We start from the raw sequence: 23,842 nt of genomic DNA on the forward strand, positions 1-23,842 counted from the left end.
AACAAATCAGGATGCGTTTGTTGAGACATGCGCAGAGGATTATTTTTTCCGCGTATTTCACGCAGTGAATCTTGATTGGTTGATTTTCAGCGGGGTGAATCATGGCGGAAAGCGAGAATGGCAGAGCTGCTAAAAGAACTAAAACAGATGCGGACAATGAGCGCGGAGACGTGGGAGAACTATCGTCCGACAGTCCGGTCTCGGACTTTGAAATCACCCGCGTTCTGCGTGAGTCTGCGCGGGAGAAGAACATCTTCATTCATGGAAAGGTGCGTGTGCAGGAGAGAGAGAATAAATCACAAATTACCATCAGAAATCACTAAAAACTAATCTTTTTGCTAATTTGTTACTAATTACACATTTACTAGTAACTACTAGGTAGCTTTTTATGTCTAAGGTACTAGTATATATTGCAATTTTTCTAGTAGTTTGTTAAATACTAGTATTTTACATTCCCTAAGCCAGATGCTTATAGTTCTAACATTTATATTTTATACTTTTTTTAAAATGTGTTATATCTAACTAGTTAGAATGACTGTTATAATTCATTTAAAACCTGACTAATATGGCTAGTACTAATGGGATTACCTGCTAGCAAGTCACTACTAATAACATGAATATGTTTAAGTTAGTTTAAAGGAATGCATTTTAAAATGACTTGAAAACTTGAAACCACAAAACCAGTCATAATGGTCAATTTTTTTAAATTGAGATTTATACGTCATCTGAATGCTGAATAAATAAGCTTTCCATTAATGTATGGTTGTTGGGATATGACACTATTTGGCAGAGATACAACTATTGTTTTGAAAATCTGAGCGTGCAAAACAATCTAAATATTGAGAAAATCGCCTTTAAAGTTGTCCAAATGAAGTCCTTTGCAATGCTACATACTACTAATAATAAAATTTTCATATATTTACGGTAGGAAATTTACTAAATATATTCATGGAACAAATAAAAGGATAATTTAGAGTTTTGACCCATACAAAGTGTTGAGTGTTGTTGGTGGCTATTGCCACAAATATACCCGTGTGACTTATTGTGGTCCAGGGTCACATATGTTGTGTTTCCTAGGTGAAGGATCAAGATGCTGTTGTGATCCTGGAGAAAACTCCCATCAGACAGGACATGCTGTCCGAGTTACTGAAGAGCAGTCAACTCAAGCTAGAGATGAAGAATGACGTATACAGCACATACCAGCTGCAGGCTCCAGCACACCTGAATGGTAGGATTACAACATGTTTTCACCAGTCCAGTTTGTCCATCACATCTTTTCAAAAATACAGGATGAGGGGCTTGCTTGTACTACCATTGGTTTTTCGACATTTACCATCGTGTGTTGTTTTAAAGCTGCACTATGTAACTTTTCCGTCCACTAGAGGTCGCCTATTCAAAACAGAGGCGTAGTTTGATGACACCACGTTTGAGCGCAGAATCTTGGGACATGTGGGGCCTATACCATGAATCCGGTTTAGCTGGCTAGCCAGATATGTTTAAGCTTAGTTTGTGCCAATCCAGGGTTTAAGGTACCATTAAAGTGGTTTGGCTTTTAGCTGTGTTCATCTCCATAGTAACTTACCCTCCACAGCTAACCTGCTCCAGGGCAGGTTATGTTCTGGATAAGAGATCTCAAACTGAAATTGGACCAATTAGCTGTGAGCAAAGTGACACATATCTGATGTAATAAAGTCACTCCCCCTTTTTCTTCTCCAAATAAAAGGTCACTACATAGCAAATGGCTATTAAAGACATAAGCCTCTGGCTTGTAACAATGCTTATTTATAATAATAATAATAATTTTGAATTATTATACCCTTAATCAATTACACATGTATAATTTTAGTAAATCAATCATTAATATGAATTTTGTTAATATTAAAATAAATAGCCTATATAAAAGTCATACAAATAAGCTTTAAATTCAATAACTAAATCTATAAAAAATTACATGTGAGCATAAATGTTCAATTCTCTCTATATATCAACTAAACTAACTTCATAACTTTTACTTGCATTGACGTATAAGATTTTTCTTAAAGTTGTCCTCGACAGCTCTTTTCTTCTGTGTAAATTTGTTTCAATTCTTAATATTTTTCAATCATGTATATTCTGCAGAAGAGTGTTAATCACACTGCTTCTCTCGTGAGAAGTGAATCTCAGTTTTACTGATCCACAGCATGTGATTGGCTGTTCACTGCTGATGTCACAGCTAAACTCCTAAACTCAGGATCAAAGCCTGAGTTGACAGAGAAAGTTGATGATCAGCATCATGGGACCAACAAAGCCTGAATAGATTGGTTTGGTTTTGTCAACTCGAAACTAATCCTGTAACCCTGAGTTTGTTAAACTACCATCATGGTACAGGCCCGTGGTCTTCACCTCATAGCCGGTGGAAAAGAATCGGGATAGGACTCTGGCAGAAATCATATTAATGGATGCGATTATTAATGTTACTGTAGTATGAAGCAGAGCAGGGCTGAGTGTTGTGGGAGCTGAGCTAGGCTGCTGGAGCGATTGTTAATAAGAAGAGCGGAACACACGCCTCGCGAGCAGCGGGACTGTTATTATGGCATAGTCGCCGGCGCCACTTCCGCTTTTCCGGTCATGAGTATGAAGTAACGCAGCTCTGTTTATAATAGTAGACACATCTGATTGTGTTGAAAATATTTTGACGTTACTCTTTGCGTTCGCTCGGCGACTGCTATGACACTTGTTGCACACTGCAGTCGAGTAAAGCGTTTCTGCAAAATAAAAGCGTAAACCGGGGGTAACGCAGATATGATGCAATCGACAGGCGACTTCCTCAAACATCCCGGTTCCCTGGTTAAAATAGCAACTTTCTCACGGTTTACAAATATTTGGGATATTGTAAGTACTCAACTGAACAAAATATAAAACACTAACCTAGTGGATTTTGGATATTTTACTGAAAATATGTTGCATAGTGTTTTCAATAATTCAATATTGTGAAATATTATTACAATTTCAAATAACTCTTTTCTATTTCAAAATTTTCTTCTCATTTATTTGTACATCACATTTTACAATACATATTATTTTGAATGAAATATATAAATGTAAATGTTCTTTATTCCTGTCATTACTCAAGTCTTCAGTGTCACATGATCCTTCAGAAATCACAGTAATATGCTGATTTGCTGCTTAAGAGATATTTTTTATTATTATATTTTATGCATCCTTGCTATATATATATATATATATATATATATATATATATATATATATATATATATATATATATATATATATATATATATATATATATATATATAAATATAAATGAATGAATGAATGAATGAATGAATTAGGGCTGCAACAACTAGTCGTTAAAATAGATTATAATCGATAATGATTAGTTTCTCATTAACGATTAGTTGGGTTTGCCACCAACTTCTACCAGTCGCGCCAAATTACGGCACTGAATAACGCATTTCTATGGACAAAATGCATCTAAACATAGTGAGTGTAAACAGCAGCTGCTGCTGGAAAGGTCCATGATCCAAGTGCCCAAAACATGAGAATTCCTTATTTTAAGCTTCAAGCTAATGCATTAGCGTCTAACATTTGACAGCGTGTGCATCCTCAGCGCAAAATGTTCATTTTACAGTTTATATCCTTATCTGTAAGTGTTAAGTGTCCATTTTGCATGGAAGTGCGTCAGTCTGACATTAAGCATCAAACTTCACTGAACGAGTGCCAGTGTGGAACAGACAGAACGCAGTCGATAAGAAGACAATTAATTTTCAGCGCAAAAACATATAGCTGAAATATCTGCTGTTGGATGCTAAATTTAGGTTTAAAAGTCAACATGTAATTTAGGTATTTTATGAGAGTAGCAACTATAAAGGCGTGTAATTGAATATAAATGTAAGACATTTCTACAGGATGAAAAAATGACAGTTACTGTGTCCATAGCGAATGTAACGTTATGTCTGTTCCTGCAGAACATTCTTCTTATCTGGCAACACTGAGTATGTGTTTTTTATGTTCATGTTTTTCTTTAATATCATTTTAATGTAGGGATTTAAACTGTTAGAGCCCGACCGATAAAGGATTTTTAAGGCCGATACCGATACAAATATTTGGTCACTTAAAAATCCGATATTCCGATATATCAGCCGATATATATTAAAAATAAATAAATAAAATTACAGAAACGCGTAAAAAACACTTAAACAGATTTCCCTTATACACAAGTTATAAGTAGTTATTCATGATCCCTCAGCCTCTCTAAAATAACATGATAATGCAGTTTAAAAATAAACTTGTTTTATTGTCACAACAGAACAGAGGAACATAAAAATATATTAAAGTTCTGATAAATAAAATGTATAAAAATACAAACTTAAGATATGAAACTTAAAGTCGTTTGGACGAAAACACAATAACAAAAACAAAAAATCTAAGTTACCAGTATTAATAGATGTGGTAAGCTTTATAAATATAACTTTGAGCAAGACTGGAAAAAAAATATTCAGTTAAGTTCTAGAAGTTCTGATAAATAACAACAGCAAAATATAAACTATATACAGTATAAATATGAGCCACCTTATAATTACAATGTCAACTTGCTTATCCCTTTACATGCACTCTTTTAATTCTATCCATCAAGCTACAACAAACCATTTTCAATCATCATTTGCTGCCTGCCTTCTAAAATCTACTACTTATGATGATGCAGTAAATCCATTATTTGACTTGTTAATGCTGCGTCTGAACGAAGTCACGCACTTTCGTTCACTCTTCACGAGCCTAACTTATGATTTACAATGCAGGGACTGGAACTACAAATATACTAGTTATAAATACAGTAATCATTACTTTATTTAGGCAGAATAAGTTTGTTGTGATTTCCAAGGCGCATTAATGTTAGCGGTCTCCCACTGATAGCCATGGCATTAGCTAGCTTTATGGTTAGCGTCTATGATAAGTTATAATTTAGAAATATGTATACTTTTTCAAAATAACGGGCAGGGGAGAGATGATACGTCTCATGCTGTCAAACTGTCAGACTATTAAAGAAATACATCTTATTCAGTCACATTGTCCGAGTTAAACTTAGTCAGTCAACTGTAACCTAGCGTAATTACCAGCTCTCTTGGCTTACATGTAACAGCAAAACTGGACTTGGCAGTTACAAATTGTCATGTTATTTGAGTTAAGAGAACTGATGGGGATGTTCTTTTAATTGTTATTCAATTCAAGCAATGTATGGCTCGTTGCCAACTTACATGCACTTCAAGGATGATCTGTGTTGTGAATGCAACGCTCACAGCGCTGAAGCTCAGCATGACTCTGCTGGATCAGCTGGTGGTGTTGCCAGCCGGCACGTTGTAGGGTGCCCTCTGGTGGACAAACTATGAAACGCCAACACTCAATGTGTTTGAGCGGTGTTTCGTCCGTTTTTTTTAATTTTTTTTAAAATATTCATTTATCGGCCATCATAAATGCCGATACCGATAGTTTGGAAAGCCTAATATCGGCCGATAATATCGGCCCGCCGATATATCGGTCGGGCTCTCCTTGCATAGTAACCTTTTTTGCACATAATGTATAGCACAGATATACCCTTACGGAAGGACCCCTTATATACTTTTTAATTATTAGATAGTAAAACCATGTTTTTTGGCGTATTGATTACCATTTGTATAACCACACAAATACCATACTTAAACTATGGATTGAAGCAAAATATGGTTAATTTGTGTTACCATGGAATAACTACAATAACCCTGTTTTATTTATTTATTATTATTATTAGTTTGTTTTATTCGATGTAAAACCATGGTTAATTTTTGTAAGATATATTCACTATGTATGTTTTCATAACACAGCTGACACATTTGTTTGAAGGACAGCATTTGGGGATGATGGGGGAATAGTGTGTTTTTTCAGTAATAAAAAATGGCTTTTTAAATTCGATAAATCGAGTAATTGAAAAAATAATCGACCAACCAATCGATTACCTAAATAGTCTTTAGTTGCAGCCCTAATACACACGCGCACACACACACACACACACACACACACACACACACACACACACACACACACACACACACACACACACACACACACACACACACACACACACACACACACACACACACACACACACACACACACACACACACACACACACACACACACACACACACACACACAATCATCAGGCATAACACCATGAACCTCCCTAATATTGTGTCGGTCCCTCTTTTGCTGATATGTACAAAATCCACACATCACAAATTAAACCAAAAATCCATTTGATTTATGACCATTACATTTTTCGTGACAGAAATCAAAACAACAGTGGTGTGCCCTGCAACAGAGAAGCATGTTAAGAAGTATTTGCATCAGGAGGTTTTTCTAGTTGAAGAATCAGGGGAGGATTATCGTAACCTCACCCTACCGTACATCAGCAGCCAGAGCTTCAGTGTGCAGGTGAGGCTTCAGTGACCTCTGACCCTTCATTTCACTCTTTATTCCTGTACAAACACTTATAACTGCACTTCCTATGTTCAATCTTCATTTCAGTGGGTACACAATATATTGGAGAAGAAAGCAGAGGCTGATCGGATTGTTTTCGAGGACCCAGACCCGGATACTGGTTTTGTTTTGTTGCCCGATTTCAAGTGGGACCAAAAGCAGGTGAAATTGCGGTGAATCTGTGTCGTAATATTTCAGACTGAGAGAATAAAAGGCCAGGGAAAATCAATGATTGTTTCCTTAACTCTCCAGCTACAAGACCTGTATCTGATTGCCATCGTCCACCGGAGGGATGTTAAAAGTTTGAGGGATCTTACATCAGAGCACCTGCCATTACTCACAAACATTCGCAGTAAAGGAGAGGTGAGCTTTATGGATTAATCTGTCAAATTCATCTACAAATTATTTTTGTTTACAATGAAGAAAGTGGAACGGTGATTCTGTTGTCCACTAGATGTCACTGTTGATCTGAACATGTAAACCTTACCCAACAGCATTTCTGCTTCTTCACTATGTGTATTTGACCCATTAATATTAGCACGCACTTGTTCATTAAAAAACAAAACAAAACACCTTGTTATTTGCACTTTGCTAGACTAACTGGGACTTGACACAGCACTTAAATACTGTTGCCCTCTTGTTGATTTTATTGCTTCTATTGTTCTCATTTGTAAGTCGTTTTAGACAAAAGCATCTACTAAATAATTCAATGCAAATGTGTACTTGTTTTTTAAAAGCATGTGGCCCAGTGGTTAACACATAGACTAGTTTGCGGTTGGTAAGTCTTTTATGGGCACCAAGACAGCATTTATGTGATCAAAAATACAGAAAAAAACACTAGTATTGTGAAATATTACTACAGTATATTATATTAATATTATTTATTTATAATAGTTTGTGAATTTTCTGAAAATGTCATGATTGTAAAACATTTTTATAGAATGTCCTTTTTAAAATGATATTAGACAACGTTTTTTATTCAGAAAATATATTAATGGACATTTTTGGAATAATTTTTGAATTTCTATCAAATATTAAATTGAAAGATTCTATGTAATTGTTATTATTACTGTTGCTGTTAGTATTACTGTTATGTTTTTTTTTTTAGACAAAATTGTTAAATTATTGTAAATAATAATATTTAAAAAATTGAAATACTGTTGATTGCTATGAATATAGCCATTGCTGCTGATATGGAGTTAAATCATAAATAAATAAATATAATAACATATTTATAATGTAACATATATTTATAATATTATTTAATATAACGGTTTTCTATTGTAAAACATTTTAAAATGTAGTTTATTCCTATGATGCAAAGCTAAATTTGTCTTCAGTGTCACATGATCCTTCAGAAATCATTCTAATATGCTGATTTGCTGATCAAGAAACATTCTTATTATTATCAATGTTGAAAACAGATGTGCTGCTTAATATTTTTTGTGGAAACCATTTTTTTCAGGAATCTTTGATGAATAAAAAATATTCAATTCAAATTTATTTGTATAGCGCTTTTCACAATACACATTGTTTCAAAGCAGCTTTACAGAAAGTGCATTTCATAAATGTACATTGAAAAATGTTAGAAAGAGAATGTTAAAGAAAAATGTTAGAATAAATTAATCAATCATGTATTATTTTAGGGCATAACAACGCTGGCGTTGAGTCGTCTCTTCACAGGCGTCGAGTCGTCTCATCACAGGTGTTGGGGCATCTGAAGTCTCCATGAGAGGCTGGATACAAACTGGAGCTGAGGAACTAGTTACCTCGGGACTAGTGTCCCGAGATAACAACAGAAAAGCAGTGGGAAATAATTAGTATAGCTGCTGTTCAGAATATTAATGCTTTTGATCCGATTTAACTGTAGTATAAAACGTATTTATAATGTGAATGCTTGGCTAAAGAGATGCGTCTTTAATCTAGTTTTAAACTTGGACAGCGAGTTTGAACCTCTAACAATATCAGGAAGACTATTCCAGAGTTTAGGAGCTAAATGTGAAAATGCCCTCCCTCCTTTAGTGGACTTAGATATCCTAGGAATGACCAGAAGCCTCGAGTTTAGTGATCTTAAAGAGCGCGATGGATTGTAGGGCGATAGAAGATCCGTTAAATACACTGGAGCTAAACCATTTAGGGCTTTATAGGTCAGTAGCAATACTTTGTAATTGATACGGAACTTAATAGGTAACCAGTGTAGAGATGATAAAATTGGTGTTATATGATCATATTTTCTTGACCTAGTAAGAACTCTAGCAGCTGCGTTTTGGACTAACTGTAGCTTGTTTATTGATGATGCAGGACAACCAGCTAATAAAGCATTACAGTAATCTAGTCTCGAGGTCATGAATGCATGAACTAACTTTTCTGCATCAGAGATAGATAGCATGTTACGTAGCTTAGCAATGTTTCTAAGGTGGAAAAATGCCGTTCTTGTAACATATGAAATATGATTTTCGAAAGACAAGTTGCGGTCTAATATAACACCCAGGTCTTTTACTGTAGTGGATAAAGTGACAGGACATCCTTCCAAGTTAAAGTTGTATTGTGAGAGGTTCATAAGCATTTATTACAAATGGAAAAATTTTGCAACATTATAAATGTCTTCAATGTAATCCATCCTTGCAGAATAAAAGTATTAATTTCTTTAAAAAAATAAAAACCAACATATGTTGATCTGTGGTGATCCTGTGGAAGATGATTCCAGCCTGCAACATATCACAAATATCTCAATCGCATATCAACATCATATAAAATACAACACCAGGTTTTTCCCAGGTACATTTGTGAGATGTAGCATGGCTAGCAAGTCAAATTGAAATTCAAGTCTTGTCTTTATCCACAGGACACCATTCAGCGGAAGTACGGCGTCCCTCCGAGCAAACTGCGTGTTTATCTCCACTATCAGCCGTCGTACTATCACCTCCACGTCCATTTCACCTCGCTGGAGTACAACGCTCCAGGTTGTGGAGTGGAACGAGCCCACCTGCTTTCCGATGTCATTCAGAACTTGCAGGCAGATTCCAGTTACTATCACAACCGTAGCCTGGCGTTCCCACTGCGGGCAGATGATGGTCTGCTCCTCAGGTTCAAAGAGGCCGGGAAACTGTAGAGAAGCTCTTACTTGTTTGTTTTACGTTGTCATAAGGGCAGGTTAAAGCACACCGGCTGCTAACAAGTTATAAAAGATGCATTATTAAAGGGATAGTTCACCCAAAAATGTAATGAATTACTCTCCCTCATGTCGTTCATCTTCGGAACACAAATGAAGATCTTTTTGATGAAATCTGAGAGATTTCTGTCCCTCCGTTGACAGCTACGCAACTACCACTTTGACGCTTCAAAAAGTTCATAAAGAGATTGTAAAACTGAAATATTGAGAGGTTTAGTACAAATTTTAGTTTTAATTTAGGCTTTTATTCACATATAAACATTCATCAACGCACACATCAGTTGTGGTAAACGGAAGCTCAAGCATGTTCGCTTGACATGCGAGAACCAATGAGGTTCATTCTTGTGTTACGCATCACGTTTGAGCTTCCGCAAGAACCAATGAGGTTCATTCTCGTGTTACACATCGCATTTGTGCTTCCGCAAGAGGTTTGTTGCATTAAGAAAGTTCGGTTGAGCTTCTTGTTCGCGGGTCAATGTTTTAATGTAAATAAAAGCCTAAATTCAATCTGTTTATCATAGTAGTAAGCATAGATAAAGAGAACGTGTCTCTTCAGAAAATTTGGACTAAACCGCTCAATTCATATGGATTAGTTTTACAATCCCTTTATGAACTTTTTGAAGCGTCAAAGCTGTCAATGGAGGGACATAAATCTCTCAGATTTCATCAAAAAGATCTTCATTTGTGTTCTGCAGATGAACGAAAGGCTTTCTGGTTTGGAATGACATGAGGGAGAATAATTAATGACAGAATTTTCATTTTTGGGTGGTCTATCCCTTTAAGGCCAATTCACACTCCATCAACAGATGTCGGAGCTTGTTTTCACCGATTGAACATGCCGAATCGGCGCATGCTGGGTCGTGGAATGTCTGAGAAGTGATTTACTGTAATCTGGTGGTTGTCTGTGTTGGTCAGTGTCTGTCGGTGCAGTATCCACTCTGATATGGTCTTGATCCTTGTTTGTAGTTTTATGTCTAAAATCTGTTTCAATTTTGTGATCATGTGCATTTTTATTAAAGTACTGATTGTTTTTAATTCGTTCAGTTGTGTTTTGTCTGTCATGCTGCTGTCAAACTACTATTTGGTCAGGCTGTGCACCTGTCTGTAGTGCGACGAGGACATTTTAAAGCAGAATCGGAGCCAGAGGGGCCTCAGGCCTTATTCTTTGAGGTTTTAGGGGTCCTTTGAAGAGATTTTGGCTGTGACTGACAGAGCAATGGGCCGCAGTGAAGCTCCTGCGCTGTTTTTAAAACTTCTGAAGAGATGAATAAAACCTACTGGCTTAATATTAGTCCAAGAAGCATGAAGAGTAAAATATCTCGAGTGCAGCACAACTGATACTGTTTTTGCTTTTCAGTTCAGTTGCAGATGTTTTTTTTTTTTTGTTAACAAACGTAGTTCTTAGCTTCTGAGCTCATTGTAAATCCAGGGATAGAGAGGCAGAAAAAGCACACAGCCAACTCCACAGCCAAAAAAAAGATTGACTGTTCAGTTTGTGCTGCTTGTTTATATGGTTTAACAATGTGTTTTTAAAGATTTCACAGTTTTACGTTACATAATCAGTCTTACAATGCCCTCTATTCACAGGCAATCACAAAACAGGATCTGTTTTGAATATTTTTTTTTGAATATACATTTTTTTTAAGGAACAAACAGTTCACCCAAAACCGTAAATCTCATTAGCTGCTTGTATTCTATAGTTTTCGTACATAAAAATCTGTTGTATGGCTTTGGATGTTTTGGAATATAGCTTTTTTTGGCCTATTTGGAGCTCAACATTCATTGATCCTGTTAGATTTTGGTATATTTGGCCGAGCAGTCGTTTGGGTGGCTCGCCAATGTATTAGATTTCTCCAATACATAAAATAAGTAAGCTTGACCAGAGTTCTTGTGGGGAGAAGAATTTATTGAAGGTTTGTAGTGTAGCAGTCTTTCAGCAGCGATGTTATCATGCCGCCCTTCAACAATCTTAACCCAACGTTCTGTGTTCTGAGACAGAACTTTATACAGGGAAGACAAAGGGCTTCAGACAAAGGGAAACTGTTAGGACCTCCCACAGGAGATCGTTCTTACACACCCCAAACGTTCCTGCCATCGATACTGATCCAATCAGCATAACAGTGACATTCAAATGCATAGATGCCAATCCAATCACTCATGGGCTCCAAGGGCCATTAAAGACAAATGGTGCTCATTTTACAAACAGGAACTGGCCTAGAAGATTTACATACAAAATCTATCAATCCCTCCTTTGATCATTTTTGATCACAATATAGATATCATGTACACATGCTGTATACAGGTTCCTTCTTAAAATTACAGTATAAGAGTTCATGGTGAAACTTATCATCCTCTTGAATGCTTGAATCCTCTTGAAGCTTTTATTTTGGAGTTGTGATCTTTTGGAAATGGCAGATAGTGTTGTGTTCTGTGTTTATTCATGAGAAAACAAACAGGATCATTGCAATTTGGATGTTTTACTATTAAACTCATTGCTAAGAGGCTGCTAGCCCGCTCGCAAGTGAAGTTAATAGTTGAAGGCCTTGCATGAACAATGCAGTCAGCTCACTGAGAGCTTTACCTGTAAATACGCGCTGATCTTTGCTTTTAGAAAGTAATTCCCTATTTTTCTGAAAATAAGGCGGAGGACGACCCTTTCCAAGTGACCAGCATTTTACCTCTGAATGGCCTATTTTCTGACAGGAACTGCAAAACCTGTTTTCTTTGCCATTTGGTTGTCTGCTATGTTCTCCTGGAGTTTGATTTAGAAGGGTGTGCTTTTGTTCTTCAGTATGCTGCTCAAACCTCTTGGTGAGATCATTCCCATCTTTGTTTTCATCCCTCATTCTCTTTTTGCATTCACGAAACCAGTGTCCTTCTTTGTTGCAATAGTTGCACTTTCTGTGTCGTTCTTGACGCTGTGGTTTTGTGTGTGTATATCTCCAACCTCCTTTTTCTTGAACATCAATCCCCATGTTCCTTGTGCTCTGTGTTAAAGATCCAGATTGCAGAGTTCTTAGTTTGACCTCATGTGTCCTTTCAATTTTTGCTGACCACTCAACAAGCTGATTGAAAGCTGTTCCAACACTGTCCCAGTCGTCATATCGGATTTTTAGGGCTTTTGAGATTTCAGGTTTCAGTCCATTCACAAATGCAGTTTTCAGAGGCATGCTAGTATCCTTGTCTAGATCCTCACTGTCATTTACACCGGAGTGTTCCAACCAGGTTTGTGTGAAGCGTTCTTCAAACTCTGTAACCGTTTCTCCTGTTTTCTGCATGCATAAGGTAATTTTAGCCCAATTAATCTCTGCAGGTTTCAGTTCGAACAAGAAGGTTTTTACAGCTTCCCAGCCAGCCTCAATGTTCTCTTGAGACTCACCTACCCTGGATTCAACACTTCCAGTGAGGTTTTTTTGATCATTGTCTCTCATGTTGATATTAAGTATCATTGCTCCATCTAATGGGTGTAAGGAATAGATTTTCTGCAACCGCTGAAGAACTTGCCATACTTTTCGTGGTTGTTTGTACACATCTGGTAATTCCTTAGACCACTTGTCTACTTGCTCCGGTGAAGCTGGCCGGTATGTCTTACAGGGAATGTATTTCTTAATAGTTTTTTTTACGATGTGGGTTCGTCTTTCGCCTTCCTCCTCATACTCCTCCTCATTGTCAACTTCAATTTCAGTCCTTCTGTTCTTGACAATTACAGGAGCAAGTCTAATCTTTTTGTTCTTCTTGGGGACATGAACATGTGTCTCAGGTTCAACATCACTGCCATCAGAGCTCTCAGTTTCTCCTAGCAGATGATGACGCTGTTGAACCTTCTCGAGTTCTTTAAATGGATAGAGCAAGTCTTTCTCTATCTTGCTGCTAGATTTTATGGAATTTTGTTGCCCAGAAAGCAATTTTAACAGCTTGTCATTATCATTCAAGAGTCTTTCTTTTTCCTTCTTTTCATTTTGCAGTTGTTCAGCAAGTGCTCGAACTTTTGCCTTTTCCGCATTGATCTCTCGATGTAGTTTGTCAGTCTCACACTTCTGCAAATGTTGCCGAATTTGTTTGCCCAGAATAACAGATAATCCATCTCTCTTAGTGTTTGACCTTAAGTGATGTGTCTTTCCGTAAACCCTTTTAATATCCTGCAAGTCCCATAATCCATCTTCTGAATTTTTAATGCCATATTTCTTCCACATGTCATCATGGCACTTCCTCAGTCCCAGCCTTTTGTCCAAATATTCAAACAGGTTGTCTTTCATTTCAGCAATGGTTACATTTAGGGGTTCTGTTCCATGCTTTTCTGTGGTTGGCCTTTTTGTCTGGTCATTATCTTTGATTTGTGTAGACTCGGCCATGGCAGTACAGCAGATGTGTCCCCAAATTAGGATATTTGAGCTCAGGATAATCGTCAAGTGGTATCTGCACAGATTAAGAAAGAGAACAAAAGACAACAGAGCAGTATTCGTTCTAAAAGACAGCAAACATTAGGGTTGTCTCATCTGTTCAATCTGAGTCTGCTATTGTTATTCCTTCTTTCCCTATTTCTTAATTCCTGCGACACCTAAAGAACAGTGAGGTAAGGATGGACTATTGTGGGAATGCCTATGAGGGAAATCTTCACCCAAGGATTGGCCCCCGATGCCTGTTGCATTCGGTTCTTTCCTGGGCTCCTCACTGGTCCATGTGTCCGTCCTATCCTATCCCTGTTGGTGGAGGAACAACTTTGCAGTGTGACACATGAGTAAGCAGGTTGAGAAATATTTTCAATTTCCTCAAATCTCTGAGATGTTCTCTTAGCGTCACATAGTTTCACTGAATCAAATGGCACATCAGATACTGGTTGAATGGCTACGTCTGTTTCAAAGAAAGCTTGTAAATCAGGATAAATGTTATCAGGCTGACTAACTTCATTCACATCAGTTTTCTCTGCAGCTTTGTTGAGGTTCAATTTCTTAGTCAAAGAAGCTACTCTAGCACGGAGAAGCACAAATAAGCTACTCTAGCTACTCTTTGTTCTGTTACCACACACTCACAAACACTGACTTCTCTGATCAACAGCCTTGTTTACACAGATCAACTATTGTTAACTTTTTTAGCAAAACAGAGGACAACACGAATATTAACTAAATGTTAATCTTCCCTGCCTAAAACAGAGGCAAACCATTTATTAGCACGTGAAGCTAACCTTCTCTATGAAGAGGCAAACACAAAACAAAAAAACAAAGGACAAACACAAAAATTTGCCTGTATACTAATCTTACCTAAAACAACTCTTCCCTGGCAGCGCAGAGGAAAACACAGAGATGGGACTCGAACCCACCACAATAGCTCCTACAATCTCTCTGATAAACGGACTCAATTGTTTCTTTAACAATTCCTACAGACATCAAAGTGAAAGGACTAAGCCTCATACAGTTTCTACAGTCTCTGGACGAACGGACTCAATGTGTTTCTTTAACAATTCCTACAGACTTCCAGAGAAAGGACTAAACTTATACTTTATTTCAATAGTTCCTACAATCACATGAGAACGGACTCAACCGCTTCTTAAATGATTGTTACTGAGATGGGACTCAACCCACCACAATAGCTCCTCAGAACTAAATCATTTAATGGGTTCCTACAGACTCATGAAAAAGGCCCAAGCTTAAAATTCTCAACAATACACAGTATTGTGACTACACTACAAATCTTTACTGGTCTACTTATTTATTCTTTTCAGAAGTTGTTCTTTTAGAGAGCTGATAAGTTTCACTCACCAAATTAGGATATTTGAGAAAGATTCAGTCTGGAAATCTTTGTTCAGCTGGAAGTTTCACTCTGGATTCCACAAGATGCAGTCTGGAAAGCAGATCTTTGTGCTTGAAGTTTCAATCTGGATTCAGTTTCTTGTTGCAGCTGGTGAGTTCTCTTCTTGTCAGTCTCTCCTGGCTGGCTCGCCAATTGTTAGATTTTGGTATATTTGGCCGAGCAGTCGTTTGGGTGGCTCGCCAATGTATTAGATTTCTCCAATACATAAAATAAGTAAGCTTGACCAGAGTTCTTGTGGGGAGAAGAATTTATTGAAGGTTTGTAGTGTAGCAGTCTTTCAGCAGCGATGTTATCATGCCGCCCTTCAACAATCTTAACCCAACGTTCTGTGTTCTGAGACAGAACTTTATACAGGGAAGACAAAGGGCTTCAGACAAAGGGAAACTGTTAGGACCTCCCACAGGAGATCGTTCTTACACACCCCAAACGTTCCTGCCATCGATACTGATCCAATCAGCATAACAGTGACATTCAAATGCATAGATGCCAATCCAATCACTCATGGGCTCCAAGGGCCATTAAAGACAAATGGTGCTCATTTTACAAACAGGAACTGGCCTAGAAGATTTACATACAAAATCTATCAATCCTCATCTATGTTAATTATTTTCATGTTCCACCGAAGGATAAAAAGGTTTGGAACGACGTGAGGGACAACGAATTATGACAGTTTCCCGCTTGCGCACCTCAATCATTCTCATTTTGAGATGATTTATAAGTCAGAGACTCATCTTTCTGTTGTTCCTCTGAAGCAACTGAAATCCCTCTGAGAAAGAATACTTGTACAAATATAACTAATGGTTTTCTTTCCTTAAGGGTTTTGATGCATCTGGCTACTGTTAATTTCAGTGTTGTCACTAGCTAAAGCTCTTGTGTTCACCCACTCATGTGGCTTTAGCTCCTTGTTTTATGTTCATTATTTCCAAGTAATTAGGTATTGTTACTTATCTGCTGTGATATGTTTGGCAGCAAATTTCAATATTTAGACAGAAAATTCCACCTTAAGAGCTTTTAAATGGCTTTAAGGAGACTCCAGAACAATTACATAATTACACCTTATACAATTATTTAATTATATATATTATACTTAGATAAATATATTATGTTGCTGTCAGACAGAGCCTCTCCATCTCCATTTATCACTCCGCTCTGCTCTCCAGTTCAGAACAATGCTTTTTGTAAATTATTTATTGTTTTTTTAATGTATTTTTTAAAGGACTGACTTATTGAGCACATTAAATGGGAATGTAAAGTAATAGGGCCTCCACTGTTTCGAAGTGTAATGAGAACGTATGGTGTATTTATGCATTATGCTGAAGTTAAATGAAGTTTGATTAATGTCAAAGTGGGAACTTTTTGGCTACTGGCTACCGGTGACATGTTTTTAGTCAAGTCACCTTTAGGTGCTTCATACAATACAGATTGCTTCAAAGAAGCTTTAAAAAAAAACATGGTGTGGTTTAATTCCAGGCTGCATCACAAGTCAGCAGCTATGTAGATGTTTTAACATCTTATTTCTATTTTTTCAATTGAAATACAGTCCAACTATCTAAGACCGCCAGTGAGCGTGTTCATTTTGGAATGTTTAATATTTTATAGTTAAATCATTTAAATTTGTGTAACCTATCTTAAAATATATATATTTTTATAATATATTACTATAATTTTGTATATGTATATATTAGTGCTGTGAATCGATTAAAAAAAACAACTAATTTAAAAAAAAAATTTTTGTAATTAATCATGATTGGAGTTTTTAATATTTTGATATTGTAATAATTTCAGTTACTCTCCAAATTATTGATGAAAAATTTAAAGACAGCATATTTTAAATATTTGTCGAAATGGCATCTTTTTATGAATGAAGGCAAGTAGGCCTATCACTGATATTAATGTCTCTATGAAACATTAATGACGTTACATTAGGCTTTAAAAAATAGCAACTTTTAATTTAATTGAACTTAAAACTATCTTTACATAAACCCATTATAATAAATGTTATATTTACCCATGGCCTTCCCTGTTAGACTTAGTCTACACAGAAATTGAATAAAATTATCAACACCTTTCTTAACTGCATACATAATAAATGAAATGTAGATTAATCATCATTAAAGCTACAATTTTTTCTGTTCCAGTTGTTCTTTGATGAACATTAATGACACACATCATCAGTGCTGCTGTCACTTTAAGATCGGCCGCTGCCGAACATGACGCGGATCTGACACGCTGTCCCGCGCATCTCATTTTTCTCACAAGTTCGACATTATTTAACTAATTTAAGACTCCTAATATGAGAATACTCGACAAAACTGGCATTTTGGCAAAATACTCTGTGTTGTTATTTTTTTGTTCAAGAGCGAAAGAGAACTCAATGTGTGCACGAGACTGGCGTGTGTGTCAGGGTGTCCCTCGATTAGCTCCTTAGGTTCCTAGGTGGTGAATCAGTATTGTGAAGGACATTGACATACAGTGCGTTCTCTTGTGTCTTGTCGTGCTTAGATTGTTTAAAAGCATTTACATGAATAAGAGCGTGATCATATAATGTAATGCAAGGCAAAAATGGATATAAAAATGGACGCTGCGTTAATTGCGTAAAATTTTTTAAATGCGTTAAAGGTCACATGGCATGGCATTTTTCTATTATTTTATAATGTTTCCTGAGGTGTACTTATATTGTTAGTATGATTTTTACATCATAAAATGTCATAATTTAGAAATAAAAGGCATTTTTTCAATACTGCTGTTTGCCCTGTGGCTGAATGCCTGGTTCAAGAGGCGTGTCTGCTGTGAGACTTCAGTAAAAACGCCCACTAATGTGATTGGCTGACATCTTTGCATTTGAAATGAGCGGAGGGTGCGTGGTTTAACGAGGTCTACGAGGCATGAGCAGCCACAAGCTGCTGCCAGAGAGACGATGGACCGGAGTTCACTTCACATCAGTTCTGTCAGTCTCAGATCAGTGAACTGTTGTAGTTACAGCATATACTTCAGGTTATTAGTCTATTTCTAGTCGGAGGGACTGTCACTCATGTCAGAAAGTTAGTAACTTTAGTAAATTATGGATCAGCGCTGACTGGAGACGCGAACCGTTTAGAACGATTCAGTCCGATTTGTTGAACTGATTCGGTTCACTAAAAAGAACCGGTTCAAAAGAAAGATCGTTCGCGAACCGGACATCACTAATGTACCAGAGACAGAGCTCAGCGATTGCTAACAAAGTTATTTATAGTAACTACTGAGTTGTGAGAGCGCTGCCAGCGTGAGTTTATTGTGTTTGTATCTGAGAGTTCTGAATAAACACGAGTCCCAGTCACACCGAGTCCGTCTTCATCATTATTACCAACTTTGTAACATATGCAATGAACCATTACAGCTGTCGAGATGAACGAGTTACGAGTAAGTGTTGATAATAGCATTATTTTTAGATATGTTCCTATCATCATGAAAAGCGTCAGTGACGCGCATTGAGTACACAGCGCAAACAAAGACACAACAGCATTAATCGAATGTAATCCAGTTTATTGTTGGGAAAGCTGCCTAGCCCGGATATGCTCATGCTTACCCCCCGTCTGCTTAATCTCGCGCCGCGTAAGGCGCCTCCGCTGTGGGCCAGATGCAGTACTGGGGGTCGGTGATGTTGAAGGCCGACCGGCCAGTGCAGCCCGAGGTTCGGCGTGTGTGAGGTTTATCTCTAAAGATGTTACTCTGCTGATGTTGAGCAGAAACTCACGACTGTATGTAGAACAGATAGACGCAACGAGGACGTACAAAAACACTGACTCACAAGATAGAAAACACGAAAACACCGTTCTGTCTGGAGAGAGAGAAGCCGCTGGGTGTGCACGAATAATAAATAATTAGCTACACATCAGAAATCACTGATCACAGATCAGAAGGAACTGAAAAAAGACTTCTGTTTTCATTTGTACATCCAAACACTGAGAAACTGCCAGCGTTCACTCGTTCACAAGCAATGATCTCTCGAGCGCTTGCATGGGCGTGCCAGATTCTCTGGGCAGAGGAAAGGGAGGTAACCGTTCCTGCTTGGATGTCAAACCAGGAGACTTCAGGATTGGCTCGTCTGGCCTGTCATTTTCTCAAAGGCAGAGAAAGACAGCCAGAACTCGGGTTTACACCGATCAACATTTCTATCCACTTGGGGACAATATTCAGGCTAGGGAACTCATATTAATGTTGAAAAACCTCATAAAATGAAAATTGAATGAAAATGAAAATGAAAAAACCTTCTTCATGTATTTTACAACACTTCAGCTTGTGATTCTTATCTAGTGGGGGTCATTTTTTTAGGATTCTTTACCTAACTGAAGTCTCTGAGATCCTGACACCTTCTGGAGACTCCAGGTAGGTTGCAGCTTTGGAAAATGGTGGCGCTGGAGTCTAAAGGGTTCCTGATGGTTTCACCCTTAATTCTTCACCTTAATTCTTAATTCTTTTGCAGTTAACAGGTGTCTTTTCTTCACCACCTGTTTTTGTCAGATCCTGCTGACCCAACGAGCATTTCACTGTCCAATGGTCATGCCTTAACTGCAATGTCTAGTATTGCATTAGTATTGCATCCTTCTCATGGGCATTTAATACTTTTTGACTTTTCAGTCTGAGTTAAATCTCTTTTTTGGCTCAATTTATCTGTAAAAGAAAACATGCCTAATAATTCTGCACACCTGAATATAAGGTGATTTTCATTTCCAGCCTTCATGAACAATTATATATCAGTTATACATTATTAAATACTAAATCAATAGTATATATATATATATATAACTTTTTTGCGACCCATGACTTTGTCGTTTTACAAGCATGTTTAGTTTTTTATTTGGAGTAAATCAGTATTCTTCACCAGTATTTTGAGTTAACTAAAAAAAACAACACATTCATGCGATTTGTTCAGATTAACACTAAGGCAAAGAACATCTCAAAACTCTCAAGAAGCTTTCTTCTTTAGTTTCTAAATTAAAGAAGTTTGTTTACATTCAGCACTTAAGCCAAAGTCTTAAACTTTATTTTCATATGATTACCTTAAAAACTAAAGTAAACTTAAGAGGTGGAAATTTTCACACCATTTTGTTAGTTAACTTTGCCTTTCACTGTAAATTATTATCCAGATCTCGAAGCATTCACATCAGTTTATTTAAATGCAAATGCAGAGCTGTGGATCAGCGCAACGGGAAATGTGATTCAACTCTTTCTTTGTGTTGTTCTTTGCAAAGCCTTTGCGTTCCCATGGGTACAAGCAGCGAGGGGCTACACGCTGAAGTTCCTCTTTTCAAATGGGGTTCCCTGATTGCAGTCGAGGGTCTGGGGAGGTATTTGGATAACTTCAACATTGACCCTCAATGCAAACCTATAATAGTGCATCTTTAATTAGCTTTCTTATGGTTTGCGTTGGTTGGTGAGAGAACTCTAGGTCTGATGTGAGGTTAGATTTTTGAACCATTTTCTAAGCTGTCTTTGCTTTATAATGTGTAAACTGTGGCATGTGCCTGGGATTAGGACATTTCATCGAGGATTTTAGCAGCACCCTGATGGTTATATGCTCAAGAGGAGAACTTCATGGCCTGAACTTCAAGCAGCACTGAAGTTTGCTGGGACGTTTTCAGTTTGTAGGTATGTGGCGTATACTTTTTCACATTCACATTTTATAGGTGACAAAGAAAGCAATCATTGCTGTATTGGTGTGGTTTGTGGTGTTTGAGTGGATTATGAGCTGCAGTAAATGCAGTGTTTATCTTTCATTGCCTACAGAGGTTTGGGTTTGTAAACAACGTATGAATTTTAATGTGCTTTTCTTACAGAAGGAAAAATAATTTTGACCTGAATTTTACCTCTTGCAAGACATCAAAATATAATTGTTATCTTATAAATCATTAAGAAAAGAGATTCTTTTTCAAATGTTTTCAGTGTTAAAAATGATTGTATATATTTAATTGTGTATTTTATCATGTGTGTTTTGTATGCACATATCAGTTAAAGGGCACTATATTAAAGTATTAAAATCTATTTTTTTTTTTAAATGATTAATGATTTGTATAATTTTAAACAAATGTGTGTGCATGTATATATGTGTGTGTGTGTGTGTATGTGTATATATATATATATATATATATATATATATATATATATATATATATATATATATATATATATATATATATATATATATATATATATATATATATATATATATATATATATATATATATATATATATATATATATATATATATATATATATAGTTCATTTATGTAAGTGAGGATAGCAAAATAAAGTAAACTGTGACATATTATACCCAAACATTCTTCATACAATGGACTACCAGTAAAATGGATAAAATTTTGGGACCAAAATTATTCAGACACTTTGACCTGACCATGTTTCGCTTGTGTTTTTCTTTAATTGCATATATATATATATATATATATATATATATATATTTATTTGTCTATTCTATTTGTATATCAGTTATAGGACGCTACAAATTCAGACACCTTCAACATTTTCTCACATTATCACAGTTTATTCGCTATAGTTTAGAAAATGGTAATAAAATATGACAAGAACTTAAACTGAATTAAACTGTGTCGGAACAAATTCATCTTGATAATGTCAGATAACTTTGATAGAATGGATTACAATCAACCAATCAGCTGTCAGCTGTTAAATTTAAGTACACAATTAGATATTACCAATTTAGGTCAACCGATGACCAAGCAATGCTTCATTTTGTTGGTGTAAAAGGTCGCATTAGCAATTAAAGAAAAACACTTAAGCGAAACTTGGTCAGGTCAAAGTGTCTGAATAATTTTGGTCCCAAATTTTTATCAATTTTACTGGTAGTCCACTGTATGAAGAATGTTTGTGTATAATATGTCACAGTTTACTTTATTTTGCTATCATCACTTACATAAATGAACTACAGTGTCCTGCACCCACTAGTAAATTGTGTGTGTGTATATGTATATGTAAATGTATATGTATATATGTGTGTGTGTGTGTCTCATGTATGTATGTATGTATGAATAAATACACACATATATGTATATATACATATATTTCCATTGCCAATAATTCTGACCACAATTGTGTATACACATTATATATATTTATTACTACATACACATATATAAATATATATAATGTGTATACACAGTGGTGGTCAGAATTATTGGCACCCCTGGTAAATATGATCAAAGTTGGCTGTAAAAATAAATATGCATTGTTTATCTTTTTGATCTATCATTCAAAAAATTTGCAAAAATCTAACCTTTCATTGAGGTAAAAGAATGGAAAGTCAGGGGAAACTCACATTATGAAATAAATGTTTTTCTCCAAAACACGTTGGCCACAATTATTGCCACCCCTAGAATTTTTTATGAGTAAAATATCTCTGAAGTATATTCCCATTAATATGTTTGTTTTAGCACACCAGGATGACTAGGAGCATACAATTGTCCAGCCATGACTTCTTTTTTCACAGGAGTATAAATATGAGGAAACACAAAAGCCAAATTGCCTTAATCATCAATCACAATGAGTAAAACCAAAGAATATAGTTCTGAAGTGCAGCAAAATATTGTTGAGCTTCACAAAATAGAACGTGGCTGTTAGAAAAGAGCTAAAGCATTGGAAATTCCCATTTCCACCATCAGGGCAATAATTAAGAAGTTCCAATCAACTAAAGATGTTACGAATCTGCCTGGAATCTGCCTTAATTCAAGGCGAAAAGGAGAGTTTGCTTGGGAGGGATTCAAGAAAAATCCTTCTGCTGCATACTTCAAACTCCAGCATATTCAGTTTTCAGACATGACTGGAAATTCTGTGGTCAGATGAACCTATACAAACCCAGATGGGTTTAGTGCAAACAGGGATAAAAAAGTACCCCATGTCCACGGTTAAAAATGCAGCTGGATCTTTAATGTTGTGGGTCTATTTTTTTGCTGGAGGTCCTGGACATCTTGTTCAGACACATGGTATCATGGATTCTAGTAAATACCAACAGATCAAATCCTGACGGCCTCTTCTAGAAATCTTATAATGGGCCGTGGTTGGATCTTCCATCAGGACAATGATCCAAAACAAACTTCAAAATCAACACACAAATGTGTCACTGAGCACAAAGTGAAGCTTCTGCCATGGCCGTCCCAGTCCCCTGACCTGAACCCTATAGAAACTGAGTGGGGTGAACTGAAAAGAAGAAGCACCAACATGGATCTGGGAATCTGAAGGATCTGGAGAGATTCTGTATGGAGGAATGGTCTCTGATCTCTTGTCAGGTGTTCTCCAAACTCATCAGGCTTTATAGAACAAGACTCAGAGCTGTTGGCAAA

The 23,842-nt window shown here is 36.6% G+C and overlaps 2 protein-coding genes across 2 annotated transcripts in view; both read left to right on the forward strand.

The window, feature by feature from the left end:
* The first annotated feature begins 29 nt into the window (after positions 1–29).
* Positions 30–10,724, forward strand: dcps (decapping enzyme, scavenger). The gene is made up of 6 exons (XM_079804891.1): positions 30–269; positions 1,078–1,228; positions 6,323–6,468; positions 6,562–6,675; positions 6,766–6,876; positions 9,359–10,724. The coding sequence occupies exons 1-6, from the start codon at positions 102–104 to the stop codon at positions 9,623–9,625; spliced, it is 957 nt and encodes a 318-aa protein (XP_079661017.1). The 5' UTR covers positions 30–101; the 3' UTR covers positions 9,626–10,724.
* A 10,343-nt stretch (positions 10,725–21,067) lies between these two features.
* kcnj1b (potassium inwardly rectifying channel subfamily J member 1b) overlaps positions 21,068–23,842 on the forward strand; it is a 4,554-nt gene continuing 1,779 nt past the window's right edge. Inside the window, exon 1 of the mRNA XM_079804100.1 lies at positions 21,068–21,121. The gene's annotated coding sequence lies outside the window, so the exon portion shown is untranslated. The remainder of the gene's footprint in view (positions 21,122–23,842) is intronic.

The sequence above is a fragment of the Gobio gobio genome, assembly GCF_949357685.1.
Source record: "Gobio gobio genome assembly, chromosome: 22".
In the NCBI taxonomy this organism is placed as follows: Eukaryota; Metazoa; Chordata; class Actinopteri; order Cypriniformes; family Gobionidae; genus Gobio; species Gobio gobio.

Excerpts from the sequence above, each read along its gene's own strand:
- dcps (XM_079804891.1), top strand. The coding sequence starts at position 102 with ATGGCGGAAAGCGAGAATGGCAGAGCTGCTAAAAGAACTAAAACAGAT. Across the intron at positions 270-1,077 it reads ACATCTTCATTCATGGAAAG|GTGAAGGATCAAGATGCTGT; the intron begins GTGCGTGTGCAG and ends TGTGTTTCCTAG. Across the intron at positions 6,676-6,765 it reads TCAAGTGGGACCAAAAGCAG|CTACAAGACCTGTATCTGAT; the intron begins GTGAAATTGCGG and ends TTAACTCTCCAG.